This window comes from Girardinichthys multiradiatus, chromosome 1 (genome assembly GCF_021462225.1).
Source record: "Girardinichthys multiradiatus isolate DD_20200921_A chromosome 1, DD_fGirMul_XY1, whole genome shotgun sequence".
Lineage (NCBI taxonomy): Eukaryota > Metazoa > Chordata > Actinopteri > Cyprinodontiformes > Goodeidae > Girardinichthys > Girardinichthys multiradiatus.
This window is the reverse complement of record NC_061794.1, coordinates 10,287,909-10,311,401: the sequence shown is the minus strand read 5'-3', so window position 1 is coordinate 10,311,401 and position 23,493 is coordinate 10,287,909. Positions and strand designations below refer to the sequence as shown.

The window sequence follows — 23,493 nt, the reverse complement described above, 5'->3', positions numbered from 1 at the left end:
ACATTGTTTACACACAGAATCAAATATTTCAAGGCTTTATTTTTTATTTTTTGGAATATTGATGAATATGGCTTCTAGATAATGAAAAACATAAAATTCAGTGTCTCAGAAAATGTAAATATTACATAAGATCAATAAAAAAGAATATTCTATGTTCTTAATGCTTGGTTGGGCCTCTGTTTGCATGAATTACTACATCAATGCAGTGTGGCATAGAGATGATCAGCATGTGCTTCTGCTAAGCCCAGGTTGCTTTGATAGTGGCCTTCAGGTCATCTACATTGTTGGGTCTTGTGTCTCTCATCCTTCTTTTTATAATACTCCATAGATACTCTATAGGGTTCAGGTTCAATATAGAAAACTATGACATACTTCCTAAATGTATATATATCATAAAGCAAATTCATTGTCTTTTGAAGTTCATTTGAGTATAGCACATTCAAAATACATATATTTAGGTAGGATGTAAAGTAATACACAGCTGCATGAACACCTAAAGCATGTTGACAGGATTTCGTGGTAATTATCTAAAAGAGGTAATTATTTGTTATCAAAGCAGACAGGAAACATCCACTTGGCAGGTAATACTTTAAATAGAGTCATAGAAATGTCCTTTTACAGATTTGTGCCTAAAAGATTTGGGTTCAAAACAACATGAAAATAATAAAATGCAAAATAATCTGCACCCTTTTCTTACCCTTTTTAGTCTGACAAGCTGCAAAGTCATAATATTTATTCACACCAGCAGCCTAAAATCCACTGTAAAATGCCTCAATTCTCTTAGTCTTTATAAGTATTATTAGTCAAAATTAAGAGAAACTGTGCGAAATCAAATTATAGCCTTCGAAACTGATCAAGATGTTAAGCACAGACATGGTCGGCCATTAACTAAAGTCCCTAAAGCATGAGTGCACCTTTTAATTTAAAGGTCACCTAGGCATTGAAGAAAAGGGTGCCTCCTTGTTTTATTGCTGCGTCTAGACTTTATTCTTTGTCCCTTTGTATTTCCCCCCGGGGTTGACGGTATAATCCAATGGCCCGGGTAAACCAGTGCCCTTCGCTTTATTGCTCTGTGTGACTCCTCTCTACCCTAAGCTGAGTAGACAAACTGCACATGCACCAAATAAACACATTGGCAGGAGACGCACATGTCCTCACATATGTGGAGGTAATGCAGGAATCAGTCTTAAAAGTAGGTGAAAACACAGCGTAGTATCTACACGTGTCCCTTTTCGGCTTTTCCCTTATCTCATTCTTTCTTATTCTCAGGCCCATCACTCTCAGCATCCTCCCCGGAGGCCCTGAGAATCTCATTTAGCACTTTACAGAGAGGTCCAGACACTTTATTATGGCATGTCTGAGGAGAGGAAGAACAGAAAGCACAAGTGGGTAAAAATGAATGAAAAGGGAATAAGTGTTGGGGTGCGGCGTGGCACATGGAGTAGCGGATAGAGCGCTAACCCTAACCCTCAGGCCTCAACGAATATGTCAAGGGCTGGGGTGCAGGTTCAAATCCTGACCTGACGACACCTTTCCTTCATGTCTTCCCCCTCTCCTTACCCCATTTCAAGAGTGTCCACTTTTAAATAAAGGCCGCTAGCGCCACAACAATTTACAAAAAAAAGAAAAGGGAATAAATGTTATGCTGTGTCAAACTGAAAGTGTTGCCCACAAACAAAGGATTAGAGAATTCAAAATGAGAGATGAGAAAGGTGAAAACAAGAATGAGCGCAAGAGCATGAATCAGAGCAGTGAAGAAGATGGAGGGAGGGAACAGGACACAGACATCTTCAGGGGTTTAGTGTGTTGTTGATAAGTAGTGACAGGTGCCAGCCAGTGGAACAAGCAGGGTGCACCTCTGTCACTGACACACTTATAATCCTGCCATGCCCTGATGTGCCATCCTGTTTTACACCGCTCTCAATCTCCTGCTTCTCTCTGAGTTGGACAAAAGTGCTTTTCATATTAAGACTAGACTGAATTGACACTTAAAGTGATTGTTTAGCTATTTGTTTTAAAATGAGCTTTGCTTTAAAGGCTGTAAGCAGTTAATATATTACCTACTCTAAATAATGCTCTTGAAGGCATCTGTCAAGTATGTTGCATCAGAAAAATTAAACAACCCATACCAGCAGCGTTTGGTTTGTGGTTGACCTTCCAAGGCACACACCTGGTGATCTTTTTCAAATCTGTTCTATACAGATGTGTGGCAGCTCCTTAAAAAAGACTTATGCTGGCTTTGTCTTTTCTGTCACAACCTCAGATACTCTTTATTAATTTCACTTTCACCTAATTTAAGGTACTTTCATACTTCAGACCTTTACCTGATAAATACTTTGATTCACTGTTAAATTAGCAAAGCTACTAAAATGGTCAGACACTTTTGCTGTATGACCGGCGCTGAACTCAACTGACATATTCAGAAAGAATCCTGAAGAACCCTTTCTGGCTTGCTCACAATCTGTTCAACTTCGGGTCCATTAAAACATGTACCACAAGATTTGTGAAACGTTTTTGCCACAGAGCCATCATCAAAAAACGCACTTTCTAAACACAAACTTGCAGTAGTATTATGCACAATACTAATCAGGACTTTATGCATGTGTTGACACTAACGTTTGAATGAATGAATGATTGTTCTTTTAGGAGTTTAAACAGTTTATTGAGAGGCTTTTAATTTCACTGTATGTCTTGTTTTTACACAATGACAAAGAAATCTGAATCTGCATTTATCCATGGCTTCAAATCTCCATGGTTTAAATCCTGTAATCTATTATGTCCTGGCAAACTTTAACATAATGCGTTCTTTTTTAAAGGGGTTGATTATAAATTGGCACGACGCAGCACAGTACATCTAAAGCATTTTTGGTCAGTGTAACAATCTGATAAATAGATAAAATGTTGTAAAAAGCAGAAATATTATAGCAGTTCATGCAAGTGCTGTTTTCTTTATTTTCACACTACTTTTCCATTAGGCAGCTATTCTGACCAGAAGCTGTTTGTGTGATCTCTTCTTAGTACCTGTTTAACACAGGTTATCATTCGTGGCGAACAATATTCTGCCTTCGTTTCCTGTGTAAATAATTATTGACTTATGTGTAAATAATTGCCCAACAGACATGTGACGACAGAATAACTGTTCATAAAAAAGGGGTTTGTATAACCTGATGTTTCTTAGATTCCAACTGATTTAAGAAGGTAGTAGTTCACTTTGGTCTTGGCACCCCTGCTTTAAAAGTTTTATTTAAGAGCTTGCAACTATACAACTGTTAAAATTAAAGTTAAAATTTGCAACTTTAAAATGAAATCCTTTCTCACACACAGACACACAGTTCAGCCACATAGACAGGCCAGATGGTTTAAATGCACATGGCTGTCCAGCAAAGCCGACAATTAAAAATTCTTGTTTCATTGATTTTTCAACTGAGGAAAGGTCCAGAAGGCATTCGCCCCCTGATGTCAAGCAGACAATCGTGTTAGATTGTCTGCTAAAATCGTTTGACATCAAACACATCACACAGCAGGACAGTGGGAGAAGGAATAGCCAATCAGCCTTACCTTGGTGTTTATCAAGGCAGTATTGGATCTTTACACAAGGAAGAGAAATGCCTGGTTTTTGATGTGTTCAGAAGGGCTTGTTTCTCAGAGTAGTCAATGCTTGGATACACTGTTCTCATATGTCATGTAAAATTGGTTTAGCTAAAAGAAAGATCTGCTTTTGGTTGGGTGCCTTTTTAACTTTACACCTAGTCATGAGATACACATTACAGCTAAAAACACAACAATCTGATACAAGCGGCTGAAATAGCCTTCCGTAGGATGGCTGTATCGTTGTCATAGAGATGAGGTTGAGGAACTGTCATAGCAATAAGAGTCACTGTTCCTCCACGGGGGGGAATGGGCAAATGTGTATTTTATTTTGCTAAATGTGGATGTTTAGTGCCTTTTCACAAAATGTATGTCATCTTGTGTAAGAAATTTTTGACAGAAATGTACCTTCTTTGTATTTGCATGTCTTAGTCTTTCTACAGCTTGTGCACTGTTGGTGTAATGAGATCTTGAGGTAATAGAACGTCAATAAATCTCTTGTCAAAGCGAAGTTTGAGCTCTGAACAATAAGGGGAGTGCTCTGAGCTTGACTCCTTGTATTTTGTTTTCAAGTAAGTAAGGAATTAGTTCTTGCCTTTACCTGTTGTGTTGGCAGTGCTAATTATTAAGGGCTACTTATCGGTCTGTCTAATAACACTGGGTTACATTATATTTGTGGAACATCTTTTCTATTTATGAAAACACATAGGCTTTTAACTGATTTATTTGTCATTGGACCAGCAAAGATTGAGACAAGTATGAAATTCAGGAGTGAGAACGCAGTCTCGCAAACAGTCGTCTCTGTGACAGCACATGGTGTGAGAAGCCATGGCTGCCTGTAGCGAACAAAAGAGAGAATGTCTTTTAGTACCGCAGTTATTAGATTTAGGTTGTAACTCAATTTTCTTATAGGGCCAGGTTGCTCTGGATAGCTTTTTCCTCTAATAAATTAAATCAACATTGAAACAGTTCTCTTTGTTTTAACTCCAGTTATCCAGGTTATTAAAATTAGTTGGATGTCTGGAACATGTAAGTGTAACAAAAAAGAAAAAGACCCAAGCGGAAGATTTTGGTAAGAAGGCAAATACTTTCATGGTACTGTACATACCAACATATTAGAAATAGACCAGAAATAGACACACCGACACTAGGATTTATACAAAAGGAGCTCAGATATTAGATGGACCAGGATGTTTGGATCCTGAAACACCTAGGCAATTAAATAGGCCTACTAAAATAACTAGGACAAGTTTATAGATTGATAATATAATTTTGCTGCCATTAGACCCTGTTGTAATGCTGTCCATCTGTCACTGTGCTTTTATTCAGGTCCAAGCCAACGTTGAGAAGGCACTCACGCTGTTTGGGCAGCTGTTGACTAAGAAGCACTTCTTACTGACATTCATACGAACACTTGAGGCTCAAAGGTCTTTTTTCATTGGTTTGATTCATATAAGCAAGTTTTTGTTTATTATTATGTCTTTAAATTATTTTAAATGATTCTCTTTAGGGAATTAAACCCTGTAGTTGCATGTTTAACCGTGTGGTACACTGGATTTTATGGTTACTTGAAAAAAAAATGCCCTACAATATCACTAACACTAATAGTTATGCTTGGTCATAAATTAGGCCAAAAAAAACCAAAATGTATGATTAAAAAAGTGTTACAAACATTAACAATTCAGCAAACACTAAATTAGCTATAAAGCTTTTTGAAAAATCCCAGTTTGTGCACCATTTAATTAAGATTGAACATGCATTAATATTTAAAGGACCTTTAGATTAATTCTGCACTTGTAATTGAGACACATCAAAAGCACATTACACTGTTTCGGCTGTTTTGATGGGTTGTCAGGTCATTTTCGATGCGGGATCGAGGCAACGTGGCGTCTCTGATCATGACGGCCCTTCAGGGGGAGATGGAGTACGCGACAGGGGTCCTGAAACAACTACTGTCTGATCTGATAGACAGAAACCTGGAGAGCAAAAATCATCCCAAACTGCTGCTAAGGAGGTGAGGAAGAAGATCACTGAATAGCTTAAACTACAATGACAAACTTTATATACAGTAGGAAGTTAGTTTAATCATTTTTGGAAGTATTGTTAGAATCATATTTTCAACCTATATTAGTATGTTTTAAATTTCACACTTTTTGAGAGCCGCTTTAGCAATCATGCACATATTCTTCTGTAAGGTCATAAACATTGAAACACCCATAACTTTACATATAGTATATCCAGTAAAAACCCTAGAGAAAAATGCACAAATTGATGAATTTAACACATCCGAGGTTTCTTAGCCCTCGCCCCTACATCCTCTGCATTTTAGCACTGTGGTGTGAATGGATATGCAACATTGGGGGATTTCATTGCAAAATAATAATAAAATAAGCAAACAAATAACAATTAAACAACAAAACGGCATCACTTATGTGTACTGATTGGCAAAGATCTGTAGAAAAAACACAGAAGTAATGGGACAGAAATCCTGTTACTTCAGCTTGAATCTGTTGAATTTCCAGGTAATATCATTTTTTTAGATAACATGTTACACATATGGTGTCCTTGATCTATAACACAGTTAAAGTTGCTTTAATGTTGCTACTTTTTCTCTTCATTCTTTCGACCTTGCTTTCCTTTGTGGAATGAGTATTTATTTGTTGATATTTTGTTCAACTAGGCTCAATATTTATAAAAAAAAATAAAAATTATTAAATAGATTCAGATTATGTGGCATTATTATATTTCCTGGAAACTCAGTGAAGTTGCTCTATATGTCCAGAAACCTTGGTCCTGTTGTTTTTTAATGGAGGGACTTCAGTCTAAAATCTTCTAGTTTTTCTGTATAACTTTGCTGATTAGTGACAACCAGCTATGTTTCATACCGAATTTAAGGGTTTACTTTGTCTGGCTTGATATTCAATTCAATTCAATTCAATTCAAACATACTTTATTAATCCCAAAGGGAAATTAAATGTTGTTATAGCTCATATTATGAAGGTTTCCTCAAAGAGCCGTTGTAGATGCTGATGGCTGTGGGCAGGAAGGATCTCCTGTAGCGCTCCGTCTTACAACAGATCTGAAGAAGCCTCTGACTGAAGACACTGTTGTTGTAGGACAGTCACATGAAGATGATGCTCAGGGTTCTCCATAATGTTTTTCATTTTATGAAGAATCCGTCTTTCCACAATGATCTCCAGAGGGTCCAGAGGAGTCCCCAGAACAGAACCAGCCTTTTTTATCAGATTGTTGAGTTTTTTTAAGTCCCTGGCTCTGATGCTGCTTCCCCAGCAGATGATGGTAGAAGAGATCACACTTTCCACAACAGACTTATAGAAGATATGCAGCATCTTGCTGCAAACACCAAAGGACCTAAGCTTCCTCAAGAAGTACAGTCTGCTCTGTCCCTTCTTGTAGATGGCTTCACAGTTGCATCTCCACTCTAGTCTATTGTCCAGGTGAACACCGAGGTATTTATACTCCTCCACCACCTCCACTTCTTCTCCCATGATAGAAATAGTTTTTGACTTATTCCTGTTTCTCTTAAAATCTAAAATCATCTCCTTTGTTTTAGTCACGTTCAAAATGAGATGATTGTTTCCACACCATGCCACAAAGCGGTCCACCACCTTCCTGTACTCAACTTCTTGTCCATCTCTGACCTATTCGTTCAACTAAAACTTATAATACTTAACCGTGTGATTATTTTGAACTTTGATGGCCCCAAACCCACCAGAAGTTGCTTTGACTCCCACTCAAATGGTGCTGTCTACTATCCACCTGTCTGTTTGTGGGAGAAGGAGGAGACATAATATGCCGTTCTATGTTTTTGTAGAGCAAATGAAGGATATAAAATAATTAATTGCCAGTTAAGTGGTTTTTAAAATTATCAATTTATTTTTGTGTAGCACTATCTTTCTGATTGGCATTGCAAACTCTCAAATAGCACTGCTTATAACTATGTTGCACAATTCAACCAGCCATGAGTCCAGATTATTCTGTGGTGCTGTGTGTGTTGTTGGTGTGTTGCTTTAAAAAAAAGAAAATTCCTTAGCTAAACCATTGATGTTTAAGAAAGCTCTTTTTCTCATATTCATACATTGTCTTTGTATTAATGTTTAAATTTTTTTTCGCTCATTTTTCATGTTAGAACGGAGTCTGTTGCTGAAAAGATGCTAACCAACTGGTTTACTTTCCTCCTGTACAAGTTCCTCAAGGTAAGACATAGTTTTATATCTTAATTGAGTACTTTGGCTTTACCTTGTCAACACTAAATATTGGTTGATAAAAGAGCAAAAAAATGTTTATACGTTCATATCTCAAGAGATTTTAATTTAAATAAAGAACTACCATTCACTTTTGTGTCTAATATGTGTGGCACTGTTCTCTTTCTTTACAAAAACCACTTAGATAAACACAAGATCCCAAGTAGATTTTTGAGAGATTAGTAAAAAAACTAACTTATATTAATATATTTTACTTAAATTAAATTTGGTCAACTATCTTGTTCAACGGTTACAAATCTTTACATTAACCATATAATTAGACATTGTAGTGAGACAATACAATATACAATATACTGTACTAGGTAGAATTCTGAAAAATTCGAATTCGGGAAATGATAAAACATTTCTTAGGCCTGACTTAGCCCTATCTTTCACTTTCAGTAAAATGTTTTGTTATTGGCAACAGAAAATGCCTCCCTTATTAATTTTGCCCCCTGTCTCACACGTCTTCTTGACTGATCTTCATGTTTTTTTCTTTTAGCTCACATCTTCCCTTCCTCTGATCTCACTTTCATTTATGTCTTTCTTTTGTCATTATTGAGCTGTCAGTCTTTTCTCTCCCTTAAGGTCATTTGCCTCTCCAGAGGGTGGGGATGTGGCACGCACTGCTGTCCTCCTGCCTTTATCTTCGCCTTCTCTCATCCCTTGTGCCTCAATATAAAAAAAGCTCCTCAATAAAAACACATCCAGGCTATGATAATTTTTTTAGTTTAGTTTTTGCTAATTTCTCTAAACTTTCTCTGCCCTTGGTAGAGGTCTCTTGTGACATCATAATCTTATCCTAATAGCACAGTGTGGTAATAAATATAGTGAAGGAGTAAGCAGCTGCAGAAAGGTGGAGAAAAATGGCATTACATACATTTATTTTTGTAGATTTCTTACAAAATGATTAAAACATTTAATAAAAATCAGTTGCACTAAAATGCACAATAATTGGTACTTAAATATCTTTACTGACCTAAGTTTAATATCTTGTAAATAATAAATACACAAACTTTCTCTCATGTTTTCATTCCATTAACACTTACAGCTTTCCAAATATGTGAATCTGAGCTTATGAATCTCTGTTTAACCAGAGTGTATGTTATATCCATAAAATGTTAATACAATATATGGTTAAAGAACTTTATAAAAGCCAGGCAGTATGCAGGGTGAAGCTACATTCTGTAGATGAGGTTGCAGCGGATGAGCAGTGAATGCAGAATGCCGAGGCAGAAGTGTAACACCCCGGTGCCTGCTCACTCTGTCTCTATAGCAGCTGCCTGCCTAATTGGCCCTGATGCTAACGAGCTTCTTGATGCTGGAACGAGGGAGGAAAGAGGATGAGGATAGGGAAAGGTTAAAGGTGGGAACCACTGGTGGTGGTTAAAGGAAAGATGAATTGGAGAGGGCATCAAAATTAGGTGTAGGAAAACAGGAAAAGGGAGTAAGGCAGAACAGAAAGGAAGCAAGAATTTAAAGAGAAAGCTCACCTCAAGAACTGACAGGACTAAAGTTAAGAGTGAAGGGTGTAGGGTTTATATAAGTTTGCATTTGAAAAATGGTCATTTATAAGCAAATGAACAATGGAAATGTTCCTACAAGAACAGGGGTCTCCAACTTCAGCCCTCAAGAGCTACAAGTGCATGCCTGCTCCAACACACCTGGATCAAATGAGTGGCAGGTTTCCAGGCCTGCACACAGCACAATTTTTGAACAGCTTCCAGAGTGTAATAGTTTAAAAACATCCCGGTCTCCGTTGTCGTGGAGACAGGGAAAATGGAATCTTTCTTATAAGGAAGCCCTGGCTCATGCGCACTATAACACATTTTAGTAGAATTTAATAACATAAAAGCTGTCAACCAGTTGAAAGTCCACAGAAGAAGATTACAATAACAATGGTGGATTGCAGAGTACTAACTTGTGCTGCTGACACTTTTGAATTTAACCACGGTTCTCCAGAGAAATGGTAATTTTCTCCCCAGCTTTGTTAAATATGTTGTGGAATATCAGAGAATATACCACCAACTAGTGTCATGGCGGGAAAATTGCATGAACATTGTCGTGTAGATGAGTTAGCAGAAACAGAGTCCCATTTTCAATAGATCGCTGTCATGTAAAAAGGGCCTAAGTATAATTGCAGCTATTCAGTGAAGACCTCAGAGGTTCGTCAGAGAACATTAGTGAACAAACAGGATCTTGAAGACCAAGTAACACAGCAGACAGCTCAGAGAGCAAGTTGTGAAGCAGTTTAAAGCAGCCAAAAGATACCTTGTTTGCAGTTGGTCATAATCCTTGTTGGGGATATGGAGACAACATTTTGACCTACATGCAAGACCCTTTGTGGGGCAGGAAACAAACACTACACTTATTACTCGCAGAAACCCCTTTCCCACAGTGAAACATGGTGGCAGCATCATGTTGCCTTAGAATAGTCCAGTCAAAGTCCAGATCTAAATGCAATTGGCAATACTTGAAAACTGATATTTGCAAATGCTATCTAACTGAGCTTCAGCTGTTTTGCAAAGAAAAATGGGAAAAGCTTTCAGTCTCTAGATGTGCAAAGCTGGTAGAGACACACCCTAAAAGACTTGCTAATCTACTTGCTGTCAAAGAACTGACTCTGTGGGGTTGAAAGCAATGCACACTACACTTTTTGTGTAAAAGATTTTGAAAACCATGCAGCCTTGGACTTCACAGCTTCCCCTATAAAGTAGACTGACGTTCGTGACTCTTGCCTTATAAAATGTGGAAAGGTTCATTGGGTATGAATACTTTTGCAAGGTACTGTGGAAATCATGACACATGGCTGCAATGCAACTGAAACAGAATTGCATTTTTTTTTTTCATTTTTAAAAGTGAAGAGTAAATACAAGAGATGAAAAAGTTGATGGCAAAGACAAAATGACAAGACATTGTGGTCCTATATTAGAGGGAGAAAAAAAAGTGGAAGAAAAGAGGGAGTATGTGTGTTAGAGACAAAAGAAACGAGTTATCGAGAATGCTTGAAGGTGAGATGGATAAATTTGTACTTTCCCCCCCGTTCTCATCTGAAGCAGCACACATACACACAGTCTGAAGTATCTCCCCAAGCAGCGCACAGTCAGTTATTAAACTCTTGTCAGAATGAGTATTGGCCGTGATGTGTCCTCTTTCTTCCATCTAAACTGCTGCTCCATCAGCTGGGAGACTTTTCCTCAGGCCCAAGTGATGACTAATGACTCTATTGATTGGCAAGTGTCTTTGATGGAGGGATGAGGAGTACGAAGCATACTTACCGTGCAACATCTGTCTCTACCAAATAAAGCTCCACAGCTTTTAGTCATCCTTCAGATAAAAAAAGTTTACGTAACACAACTTTATCCTTTACATTTCATAATTGTTACTTTTGTGTCACATTTTATACTTTCCAAATGTGATGCTCCCATTGCAAGCAGAATATATATCTAGCAAGTCTGGTTCTATTACAGTGCTGGCCACATCTGTTTAACCTGATATGCATCTGTTTTTGCTGTAGCCTAATCTCGTACTGAGCAGTCTGAAAAAACTTGTTTTAATTTGGTTGCATTTATTAAGTGGGGAAAAACGCATAAACAATTATATGTTTTTCACAAAATCATTGGTTGTACTATTATTAGTATTCTTGTTGTCAATACTAAGTCACTTTTATGGTCTCTTCCACATGTTTTCTATGGGCCTGGGGTTTGGGGACTAAGGTTTCCAAAGAGGAAGCTTTTTTGACCTTATCTTTTCGAATAATTTTTAGCTAAAACACACAATAACGATCCATTGAGTGAAGTGGAGGAGTTTACTAAAAGAGTCTACAGAATTTTTATTTGAAAAACGCTCCTTCATAGAGTTCATAATGCCATGCTTTCTAACCGGGTCCCAATGGCGTCTAGAAGGAAAAAAGGCAACAGGGCCACAGCATCACGGATCTTCCCCTATATTTAACAGTGGGCGTGAGGGGCTTTTCCAGATACTCATCCTTTGTTTTATTAAGTGACATTGGACCAAAGCACACAGTTACAGCTGAAGTTCTAGTCAGGTTTTAGCAAACCCTGTTTTATTTTGTGATGGTAGAATAGAAAAAAAAAACATCTGATTGTCTAATGGTTTTTGTGGAGACTCACTGACCCAAAGATGCCACTCATTGCTGTGGTTCTCTAGGAGATTGTTTTTTACTGTCCTTCCTATTCTGCTGACTGTACATGGTGTCAAGATAAATATGAGTCCATGTGCTGTCTGTTAATATTCTTGTATTTAAACTTTTTCACTTTGCTAAGACAGCAGATTTGGACAGGTTTGGACAAGTGACTTTTTTGTAGGGAGAAGACATGCATCAAAATTCCAGATTTCAGGAGTCAAACCCTGGATTGTATGTTTCCAGATCTTTTATGTCTTGAAGACATTCAAGCCTGAATGGCTTTAAATTTCCTGAACTTAATGACAAGAAAACAGAAGTGATGGGTGTTTTGTCCCAGCAGCCCCTGTGAAACATCCCTTATTGATCTGGGCCCCTTGACGTCTTATTTGAAGCACACAATTTCCAATTTGGGTTTTATAATAGACAGTGATCTTAAGTCAGATCGCCAGGTTGGAACAGTGGTCAAGACCTGTTTCTCTCATCTTAGGCAGCTGGCAAAGATTAAGCAAATTCTTTTAAGACAAGATTTTGAAACAGTAATTCATTACAACTCGGCTCGATTACTGTAACGTTCTTTTCTTTGGAGTTAGCCAGTCTTCCCTCAGGCATCTTCAGTTGGTCCAGAACGCTGCTGCTCGGCTTTTAACCGGAGTTGGGAGGAGGGAGCACATCACCCCTATCCTGGCTTCTCTCCACTGGCTGCCTGTGCATTTTAGGGTTAATTTTAAGATTCTATTTGTTTTTAAAAGTTTACATGGTCTTGCCCCATCTTACCTCTCCGAGCTGCTTCACAGATATTCTCCCGTTCGTTGCCTCAGGTCAGCTGATCAGCTGTTCCTGGAGGTACCGAGGTCTAAACTGAAGCTTAGAGGAGACAGAGCTTTTAGGGTTACCGTTCCCAAATTATGGAACGTTTTGTGGTTACATATTAGAGGTGCCCCTTTATTGTGTACTTTTAAAACTTATCTTAAGACTCACTTTTATTCTTTGGCTTTTAACAAATGTTGAGACTTTTGCTCTTACTTCTGCTGTGGTGTTTTACTGTTTTTGTTGTCTTTTTCATATTTTGCATGTTTATTTTGATTTTCATCTGTACAGCACTTTTTCGCAGCTACTGTTGTTTTAAAGTGCTTTATAAATAAAGTAGTAGTAGTAGTAGCAGTAATAGCCGTGTATGGGGGTCCAGCTCTACTGCCAACCCTCACAGTACCACTATTTGGAACAGCTTTCATACCCCAGGATAAAATTAAATGTCCTGAGTGTTCAGGTATTCCAACCAACAGTTTAACTCAAGTATTTTTTCCCTTTTGCCATGAATTACTGAGTTGTTTTTCCTTCTTTAGAAAGTCTAGAAATGATTCCAGCACATCGATCCAAGAGGAAAATCACACTTTGCCTGAACTGCAGATAACTGATATTCTTGTGCCTCCTCCCTCACCAGGAGTGCGCCGGCGAGCCTCTGTTCATGCTGTACTGTGCCATCAAGCAGCAGATGGAGAAGGGACCCATTGATGCCATCACAGGAGAAGCTCGCTACTCCCTCAGCGAGGACAAGCTCATCAGGCAACAGATTGACTACAAAACACTGGTCAGTAAACTTCCCATGTCTTGGGGCCCATTGGGTCCCAGTCACTTGACAGGTTACTGAGCTTTAGTCACACTAATCAGCTGTGTAAGTGTGGAAGACAGCTTCCTTGATTAGTCAGGAGTATGCTCAGCAGCAGAGACTTCCCTGCATGGTAAATGTAGCACTTCAGCATTAGTTCTGTTAGGAGTGGGGATGATGTGATCTGGCTATGAAGTTACCCATCCTCTGCCCAGTGCTAACTATGTTGTCTATCTAAACAAAACACTTATGGTTTGGAAGCATGTTGGCGCACAGGAGGTTCCTCTATAGTTGTTTTGGTCTTCACTCAAGTGTGAATGTTGAGTTATTTTGGACCCAAATAGTCTAAACAGACTGGGAAATTAACCAAGATTTGAAGTGGCTGCTGCCTAGGTGTAAAAATGCTCTCGGGTACCTTCAAATTCATCTGAACAACCATTCAGACATCTCAACAGTTGGCTATTTGCATGAAGTACTCCTGATTAGGCCTAATTCCGTATGTCTGTTATCATACCCTTTCTGTGCTCTTGATCTTCTGCCAGACGCTGCACTGTGTCAACCCAGAAAATGAAAACGCCTCTGAGGTGACCGTCAAGGGTCTGAACTGTGACACCATCACTCAGGTCAAAGAGAAGTTGCTTGATGCTGTGTACAAAGGCAGCCCTTACTCACAAAGGCCAAAGGCTTCTGATATGGACCTTGGTAAGATGTGCAGTTATATGTAAACGGTAATACTGGAATTGTATCAATAACATCATTTTTACTTTCCCTTTTCACATATTCAATAATGAATTTAACCTTCAACGAACTATTGATGGTCTTTTTGACCAGTGGAAAAGTTAAAAATCTTAAGACAGTGATGTATTATATGGTTCCATGGCTGTTTTTGTATTAAAATGACCCAAGTTTTTTGAGTCAAGGTTTTTTGATTAATTCTTAATTAAGTCTTCATTAACAGCTTGGATTTTGCTATTGTTACAAAAAAATCAATAAGCGGGTTGAAAAATTGGTGCATTGTCCCGCTAATTTTTTACAACTCACATAAAACATAGTTGCAGTTACCAGCGACTTTATTTGGTGCAGCTTAGTAGTGCCAGTTTGGACTGTTTTGCCTTCAGAACTGCTTTAATTTTTCATAGCATAGATTCAAATGGGTCAGAAACATTCTTCAGAGATTTTAGTCCAAACTGACATGATGGTATCACACACTTGCTTTGCATTTGTCTGCTGCACATCCATGATGCAAAGCTCCTGTTCCACCTCATCACAAAGAGTAAGAGTTCTAGTGACTGTAGAGGGCAGTGGAGTTCAGTGAACTCAATGTTATGTTCAAGAAACCATTTTGACCATTTTGAAACATTGATACGTTGTGCTCTATCCTTCAGGGAGTAGCCAACAGAAGATGGGTGCACTGTTGTCATAAATAGATCGACATGGTGCGCAGCAATACTCAGGGAGTCTGTGGCATTTAAATGGTTCTCAGTTGGTGGCCCAAAGTTGGCTGAGGAAATATCCCCCGCACCATTAAACCACCACTGCTATCCTGAACTGCTGACACATGCTTTAATGTTGTCTACACCAAAATCTGACCCTGTCATTTGAATGTTGCAGCTGAAATTGAGACTTTTTGGACACATTTTTCCTATTTTTTGTCCAATTTCAGTGAGACTGTGCTGGTTGGAGCCTCAGTTCTTAGCAGACAGGAGTGGCACCCAGTGTGCTCTTTTGAGGTGGTAGTTTTCATCAAGTTTTGACATGTTGTGGATTCAAAGATGGTATTCCACATAAAAACTGGTTCTTTGAGCTATTGCAAACATCTTGAACCAGTCTGCCCATTCTTCTCTGATGTCTGACATCACCCAGGCATTTTGTTTCACACAACTACCCTTCACTGGATATATTCTCTTCTTCAGAGAATTCTCTGTAAACCCAACAGATAGATGCGCATAAAAATCCCAGTAGCAATGCATTTTCTGAGATCTTCAAAACTGTTTTTTTTTTTTCGGTCGTAACAACTCATTATGATACTCTGTCAGAACGTAGGCACCATGTCTGGGTGCCTAAATGCATTAATTGATGCCTTTTGATTGGCATATTTGTTGTATTTGCTATTTACAGGTCCTTCTCAAAATATTAGCATATTGTGATAAAGTTCATTATTTTCCATAATGTAATGATGAAAATTTAACATTCATATATTTTAGATTCATTGCACACTAACTGAAATATTTCAGGTCTTTTATTGTCTTAATACGGATGATTTTGGCATACAGCTCATGAAAACCCAAAATTCCTATCTCACAAAATTAGCATATTTCATCCGACCAATAAAAGAAAAGTGTTTTTAATCCAAAAAACGTCAACCTTCAAATAATCATGTACAGTTATGCACTCAATACTTGGTCGGGAATCCTTTTGTAGAAATGACTGCTTCAATGCGGCGTGGCATGGAGGCAATCAGCCTGTGGCACTGCTGAGGTCTTATGGAGGCCCAGGATGCTTCAATAGCGGCCTTTAGCTCATCCAGAGTGTTGGGTCTTGAGTCTCTCAATGTTCACTTCACAATATCCCACAGATTCCCTATTGGGTTCAGGTCAGGAGAGTTGGCAGGCCAATTGAGCACAATGATACCATGGTCAGTAAACCATTTACCAGTGGTTTTGGCACTGTGAGCAGGTGCCAGGTCGTGCTGAAAAATGAAATCTTCATCTCCATAAAGCTTTTCAGCAGATGGAAGCATGAAGTGCTCCAAAATCTCCTGATAGCTAGCTGCATTGACCCTGCCCTTGATAAAACACAGTGGACCAACACCAGCAGCTGACACGGCACCCCAGACCATCACTGACTGTGGGTACTTGACACTGGACTTCTGGCATTTTGGCATTTCCTTCTCCCCAGTCTTCCTCCAGACTCTGGCACCTTGATTTCCGAATGACATGCAGAATTTGCTTTCATCCGAAAAAAGTACTTTGGACCACTGAGCAACAGTCCAGTGCTGCTTCTCTGTAGCCCAGGTCAGGCGCTTCTGCCGCTGTTTCTGGTTCAAAAGTGGCTTGACCTGGGGAATGCGGCACCTGTAGCCCATTTCCTGCACACGCCTGTGCACGGTGGCTCTGGATGTTTCTACTCCAGACTCAGTCCACTGCTTCCGCAGGTCCCCCAAGGTCTGGAATCGGCCCTTCTCCACAATCCTCCTCAGGGTCTGGTCACCTCTTCTCGTTGTGCAGCGTTTTCTGCCACACCTTTTCCTTCCCACAGACTTCCCACTGAGGTGCCTTGATATAGCACTCTGGGAACAGCCTATTCGTTCAGAAATTTATTTCTGTGTCTTTCCCTCTTGCTTGAGGGTGTCAATAGTGGCCTTCTGGACAGCAGTCAGGTCGGCAGTCTTACCCATGATTGGGGTTTTGAGTGATGAACCAGGCTGGGAGTTTTAAAGGCCTCAGGAATCTTTTGCAGGTGTTTAGAGTTAACTCGTTGATTCAGATGATTAGGTTCATAGCTCGTTTAGAGACCCTTTTAATGATATGCTAATTTTGTGAGATAGGAATTTTGGGTTTTCATGAGCTGTATGCCAAAATCATCCGTATTAAGACAATAAAAGACCTGAAATATTTCAGTTAGTGTGCAATGAATCTAAAATACATGAATGTTAAATTTTCATCATGACATTATGGAAAATAATGAACTTTATCACAATATGCTAATATTTTGAGAAGGACCTGTATGTTAACAAGTAACAGGTATACAAGATGGCCAATCAGAGTTACCTTAAAATGTTAGCATGTTCAGCCACATTATAAGACAAATTATGCATAGGGGTGTGTGCAAATTTATGATTAATATAATAAATAGAAATAACATAAAATTACATTTTCATACAACATACATACATTGCAAAGAATCACAGTTTTAGCTCGGGATAATATTACAATTCTTGCAATTAACTGATTAGGAAAATAACTTTATGTTGCTAGCTGTTGATTGCTTATGTTCTCTGCAACCCCAATACTGAAAATTACTGAAGTCATTTTCCAGAATAACCATCTTCTTAAATGGTTGCCATGGAGCTACACTAAGTCAGCATTTCAAACAACAGGTCTTTAATGGCCATTAACACACAGAGACACATGGGGTTTTTATTCTCTTTGCTTGCAATTTCTCTTTACTCTTTTAAAAGAATGGCGTCAGGGTCGGATGGCCCGAATCATTCTGCAGGATGAAGACGTCACAACCAAGATCGACAACGACTGGAAAAGACTCAACACACTAGCTCACTATCAGGTACACAAACACACAACAAGCATGCCTTGAGGAACACGTGCATAAACAACCCGATGAAAGAGATTCATGAAGCGGGTCTGTGTTTTTGTTGTGCAGGTAACAGATGGCTCAGTGATCGCCCTGGTGCCAAAGCAGAATTCTGCGTATAACATCTCCAACTCCTCCACCTTCACAAAGAGCCTAAGCAGATACGGTGTGGCTTGGTTTCTCGTCTCAGCTCAATTCTATTTAAATCATTCCATCAATGATTTCTCTCTCTGCCTACAATTCCCTCTACAAGTCTGAGCTCTCTTTCATTCATTCTTTGTTTGTCAGGGTCCTGATTGGGACCCATTTTTTTCTTACCTTCCCCCCTGAGTGAATGGCAATCCTTTATATCCATTGCCATCAGCCCAGGCCAAGGCTATTCCACAGCTATTGCCAAAGCAGTCCATAAATGACAGGCATTAAAGCAGACACCTCGCTCTCTGGCTGACAGAGTGACAAAGGGAAAGGACACCTAGAAGTCACACAGAGGCCCAGTATTGTAAACTTCAGTGGAAAATTAAATTATTTACAGAATAAATTACCCTGTGGAAACAAAACCAAGCAAAAAACTGAACCTTCATCTGATACCGAGTGGATGTTGTTAACCCTTGCACCTCCAAAGATGCTGACATTGCCGCTGATCCGTTGTACGCCAAAAGCAAAGGAGCTTTTCTTTTCTAAACCACCTGTACCAAACGTTTTTAACATTTAGGGTGGAAAATAGAAGTTCCAACAAGAATTCTTCTTCTCTTTGCTCTTACAGCTCCTGTGATGTCTCAAGAAATGCCATGCCAGTGTCAGCTCTTAGAACGTCCACACAGTCTGAGTCAAAAATACCTGAAATCTCAGCCACTAGAATAACATAAAACATCAAAATGCTAATCATAGCTATAGGTGACTACCAAATAAACAGCCACCTCCCAAATATGAACAAATATTGTATCCAAAATATTTACATAACTCAGATGTATTCACTGAGTAAGGAGTTGGGCCAACGAATGAAACCACAATTTCATTACATTAAGTTGAGTTAAACCTTTTGACCTTTAGCCTCAAAACTACAAGAAAAAGCCTAGAAATGAATCGCCTAGATAGTCATTATACAATCTCAACCTTTTGTAAAGCCTCGAAATACCAATAATACAGTTTTGGCCAATTTCGTTTTCTCTTTAGGAGGGATTATGTAAGAGGATCTAAAAGCAGCATTCAAGAAATTTTTCAAGCCTTCCTGCAATGAGCATCCACTAATTGTTTTTAGAAGAACCAGAGGCAACGTCACACTGTGTGTATGAGAGACCAGTCTCGGTAAAACAGATTTTACTGTTATTCTTAAAGGAGATTAAATGATTACAGAGTTTTGCATCTTTTATTAGGAATTACCGTAATTAGTGCAGCTAGCATTACTAAACATCATACTGCATGTGTATTCTCAAAAGATTATATATTCTTACCATAACTGAGATTTACAAACAGCTGCAAACACTTCCAAGTCAAGCATGTTGCATGACAGACAGAGATTGAAAACTCAAAAGGATAAAACAGAGCTACTTTACTGTACTCGGTTTACCCTTCTTGTTAGCCAACTTTAAAGTATGATCTTGCTTGCACTCTTGCAGCTGCAATGCAATGCAGAGATGTCTTGACATGTCACTGGAAATAAAGTTCCCTTTTAAATAGTTTTTTACATGTGTATGCTTACTCTGAATTCATTTTAGAGTGATACTAAAACAAGATAACCTATTCTCATTCTGCAACATCAACCACACCAAAAAGTGGAATCATGGAAGCACTTGACTTTGGTGTGTTCACTGATTGGAAAAAAAACTTTACTTCATTTTCCAACCAGTCAGGGTAGGCTTGAAAATTATTCAGGTCACCTGCCAAGCTCCTGCTTCAGCTCTAACAACACTGTATGACAACTTGATATCACAAACAAGTGTAGTCCAGGTTTATGAGACTTGTCTCCCACAAGACAGACAGAGTTTTGAAGTGCTGTAGATTCTTTGAGTGGGCATGTAAAGGGCTGAATCAGTGCTACAATGGCACCCAGTAAAGACTAGAATAGATCTCATAATATTTAATATTATATTGTAGTAATTCAACCTTCTATTTTTGTTTAAATGTGACAATCTGAATATGGTAGCTCTAGAAACTGAATGTGAGAAAAAAGAAAATTGGCCACCAATGGTCATGATGAGTTTGGAGTTAAATCCTGCTGGCAAAAGCAGGTATACAACCCCAGTCAGCCTCTCTCACTTTTCTATCCCATGTGGTTCTATTACTGTGTTCTATTACTCTCCCTTTCACCCCGCTCTCCCCTGACCTTTTAGTTTCTCTGTCCATTTAGCCGGCCACCCACTTCTCCCTGTCAGCTCCTCCACATTTCTGCCCTTCTTCTCACGCACTCTCCTTTCACAAATAACAAAAATGATTGCAGCACGTATCGGCCTGTGCCTCCTGCTTTCTGCCCCATGAGCAACAACTACTGAGCAGATAATCGTATTCCTCTGTTCACCTCATTCCTGCTGCACCCCCCACCCCCTTTCTATCCTAAAAGAAGTTGTTGCAGAAATCTCGCTGCCTCACTCTAATCAGCCTTGACGCTCACACTATAAATAATGAAACAAGCAGACTCAGATGGAAGTGGAAAAAGAATGAATGAGAAATATTGAAGGAATACAGTGTTTCTGTGGAAACTAGCAACATTCTTTTGCAGTATGACATTGTTTAAAAGATGAGCTAACACATTACTCATAGAACATTTTATCTTATGCTTCTCTGTTCAGAGAGCATGCTGAGAACAGCCAGTAGTCCAGACAGCCTACGGTCCAGAACACCTATGATCACGCCGGACCTGGAGAGTGGGACAAAACTGTGGCATCTGGTGAAGAACCACGACCACTCAGACCAGAGGGAGGGGGACCGAGGAAGCAAGATGGTCTCTGAGATTTACCTGACCAGGCTGCTGGCCACAAAAGTAAGACCCAGAGGAAAAGCTCTTACATAACCTGAGAGCATTAATTGATGTTAAACTCTAACTAATGAACTCTCTTTCAGAACTCTTAGTTTTAAGGCAGAGTGATCCAGCTCACCATGAAATGTCTTAGCCTGTTTCATTAGGTCTTAAAAATATAGTGATACAATTTTAGATTTTTATCTAGCAGGCACATTTAATAAAAGCAACTAGAGTGGATCAAGTCATAGAAGTTTAACTGTCCTATCAAAACAATGAAGTGGGACACATTTTCCAGATTTCTCCAAGGTCAAGTTTTCAAATACCTCATTCAATTCTCCGACCATTTTTGCCAAACTGCCATGTCATGTCATGTATTACGTGGATAACATGACATGTACATGTACTACCTACAGGTACATCTCAGTAAATTAGAATATCATCAAAAAGGTGATCTGTTTCAGTAATCCATCCATCCATTGTCTTCCAATAATCTGAGATCCGGTCATGGGGGGCAGTAGGTCCAGGAGGGAAACCCAGACATCCCCAGCCACATCTTCCTGCTAATTCTGGGGAAAACCAAGGCGTTTCCAGGTCAGACAGGATATATAGTCCTTTCAGCAAGTTCTGGGTCATCCCTGAGGTCTCATCCCAGAAGGACGTGCACAGAAACCTCCTTAAGGGAGGCACCCATGAGGCATCCTGATCAGATCAGAAGCAAGGGCTCTATTTCTAACTTCACCCCAAATGACAGTGTTCCTTAACCTATCTCTAAGGCTGAGTCCAGTCACCCCATGGAGGAAGCTTATTTCAGACGGTTGTATCCAAGATCTTGTTGTTTTGGTCATGATCCATATCATGACCACAGGTTAGGGCCGGAACGTAGATGGAGCGATAAATTGAGAACTTTGAGTTTTGGCTCAGTTATTTCTTCACTACAACTACCTGGAGGAGCCCCTGCATTACTGCAGATGAAGCCCCAATCTGTTCAGTAATTCTCTAATATATTTCCGGGATTTATTTCTTCTAGTTTTGGTTATGGCTTACACTTTATGAAGAGGCAAAATTCAGTTTCCTCACTTTCTCAGAAGATTTGAATTTAACATCCTAGCAATAAAAATAAAAATAATAGAGTATTGTCAACCTTCAGAAAGAGGCTGACTTTAATAGCTTCTTTTTAGTGTTTAAGTCAGGTGAGTTTACTACCTAAATCAAGCACAGTGACACCATGGTCAATATAGCAGGTATTGATACATTTAGCAGTCTGGGCAGGTACCAGGTGCTGCTGAATAATGAAATCAGCATCTCCATAAGGCAGAAGGAAGCATGAAGTGCTCTAAAATTTCCTGGTAGATGGCTGCGTTGACTGTGGACTCCAGAAAACACAGTGGACCAACCCCACCAGATGACATGGCTCCTCAAATCATGGTAGAAACTTGACCTTACTAACTTCAATTCAATTCAGTTTTATTTATATACGCCAATTCACAACACATGTTGTCTCAAGGCACTTCACAACAGTCAGGTATATACATTCCAATTAATCCTAACCATTGAACAGTGCAGTTAAAGTTAGTTACTTATTCAAATTGGATAAAAAGTTTTTCTGTCTAAGGAAACCCAGCAGATTGCATCCAGTCAGTGACTTGAAGCATTCACTCCTCCCGGATGAGCATGTAGAGACAGTGGACAGTCACTGGCGTTGACTTTGCAGCAATCCCTCATACTGAGCATGCATGTAGCGACAGTAGAGACGAAAAACTCCCTTTTAACAAGAAGAAACCTCCAGCAGGACCAGGCTCAGTGTGAGCGGCCGTCTGCCACGACCGACTGGGGGTTTGAGAGAACAGAGCAGAGACACAAAAAGAACACAGAAGCACTGATCCAGGAGTACTTTCTATGGGAAGGAAAAGTAAATGCTAGTGGATGTAGCTCATTTAGTCTTTTCACCTAGAAAGAAAGTACAGATAAACTTTGAGCCAGTTTTCAAGGTTAGAGTCTGAAAGAGAGCACATAGAGTTAGTTACAGTAAAAGCTCAGTCAACTGCTATGTCTAGGAGAGAGAAAGGGTTAAACAGTAAAAGACAGGGCCAAGTGGATCTAAAGCTGGGAGCTGGTTCCACAGGAGAGGAGCCTGATAACTAAAGGATCGGCCTCCCATTCTACTTCTAGAGACTCTAGGAACCACCAGTAAACCTGCAGTCTGAGAACGAAGTGCCCTGTTAGGAACATATGGAACAATCAGATCTCTGATGTATGATGGAGCCAGATCATTAAGGGCTTTATATGTGAGGAGGAGAATTTTAAATTCTATTCTGGATTTAACAGGGAGCCAATGAAGGGAAGCTAAAATAGGAGAAATATGATCTCTCTTTTTAATTTTCATCAGAACTCTTGCTGCAGCATGTTGAATCAGCTGAAGGCTTTTAACTGCATTTTGTGGACGTTCTGATAGTAAAGAATTACAATAGTCCAGCCTTGAAGTAACAAATGCATGGACTAGTTTTTCAGCGTCACTCCTGGATAGGATATTTCTAATTTTGGCAATGTTCCGGAGGTGAAAGAAGGAAATCCTAGAAACCTGTTTAATATGGGATTTAAATGACATGTCCTGGTCAAACGT

The 23,493-nt window shown here is 39.3% G+C and overlaps 1 protein-coding gene across 2 annotated transcripts in view; it reads left to right on the top strand.

Annotated features, from left to right (window-relative positions):
- LOC124866209 (plexin-A1-like) overlaps positions 1–23,493 on the top strand; it is a 412,523-nt gene that overhangs the window by 368,648 nt on the left and 20,382 nt on the right. For both annotated transcript variants that reach the window (XM_047361910.1, XM_047361902.1), the window contains exons 22-29: positions 4,918–5,015; positions 5,444–5,602; positions 7,739–7,805; positions 13,442–13,588; positions 14,149–14,308; positions 17,787–17,890; positions 17,987–18,083; positions 20,704–20,894. In XM_047361910.1, coding sequence (XP_047217866.1) covers positions 4,918–5,015; positions 5,444–5,602; positions 7,739–7,805; positions 13,442–13,588; positions 14,149–14,308; positions 17,787–17,890; positions 17,987–18,083; positions 20,704–20,894 — 1,023 coding nt within the window. The remainder of the gene's footprint in view (positions 1–4,917; positions 5,016–5,443; positions 5,603–7,738; positions 7,806–13,441; positions 13,589–14,148; positions 14,309–17,786; positions 17,891–17,986; positions 18,084–20,703; positions 20,895–23,493) is intronic.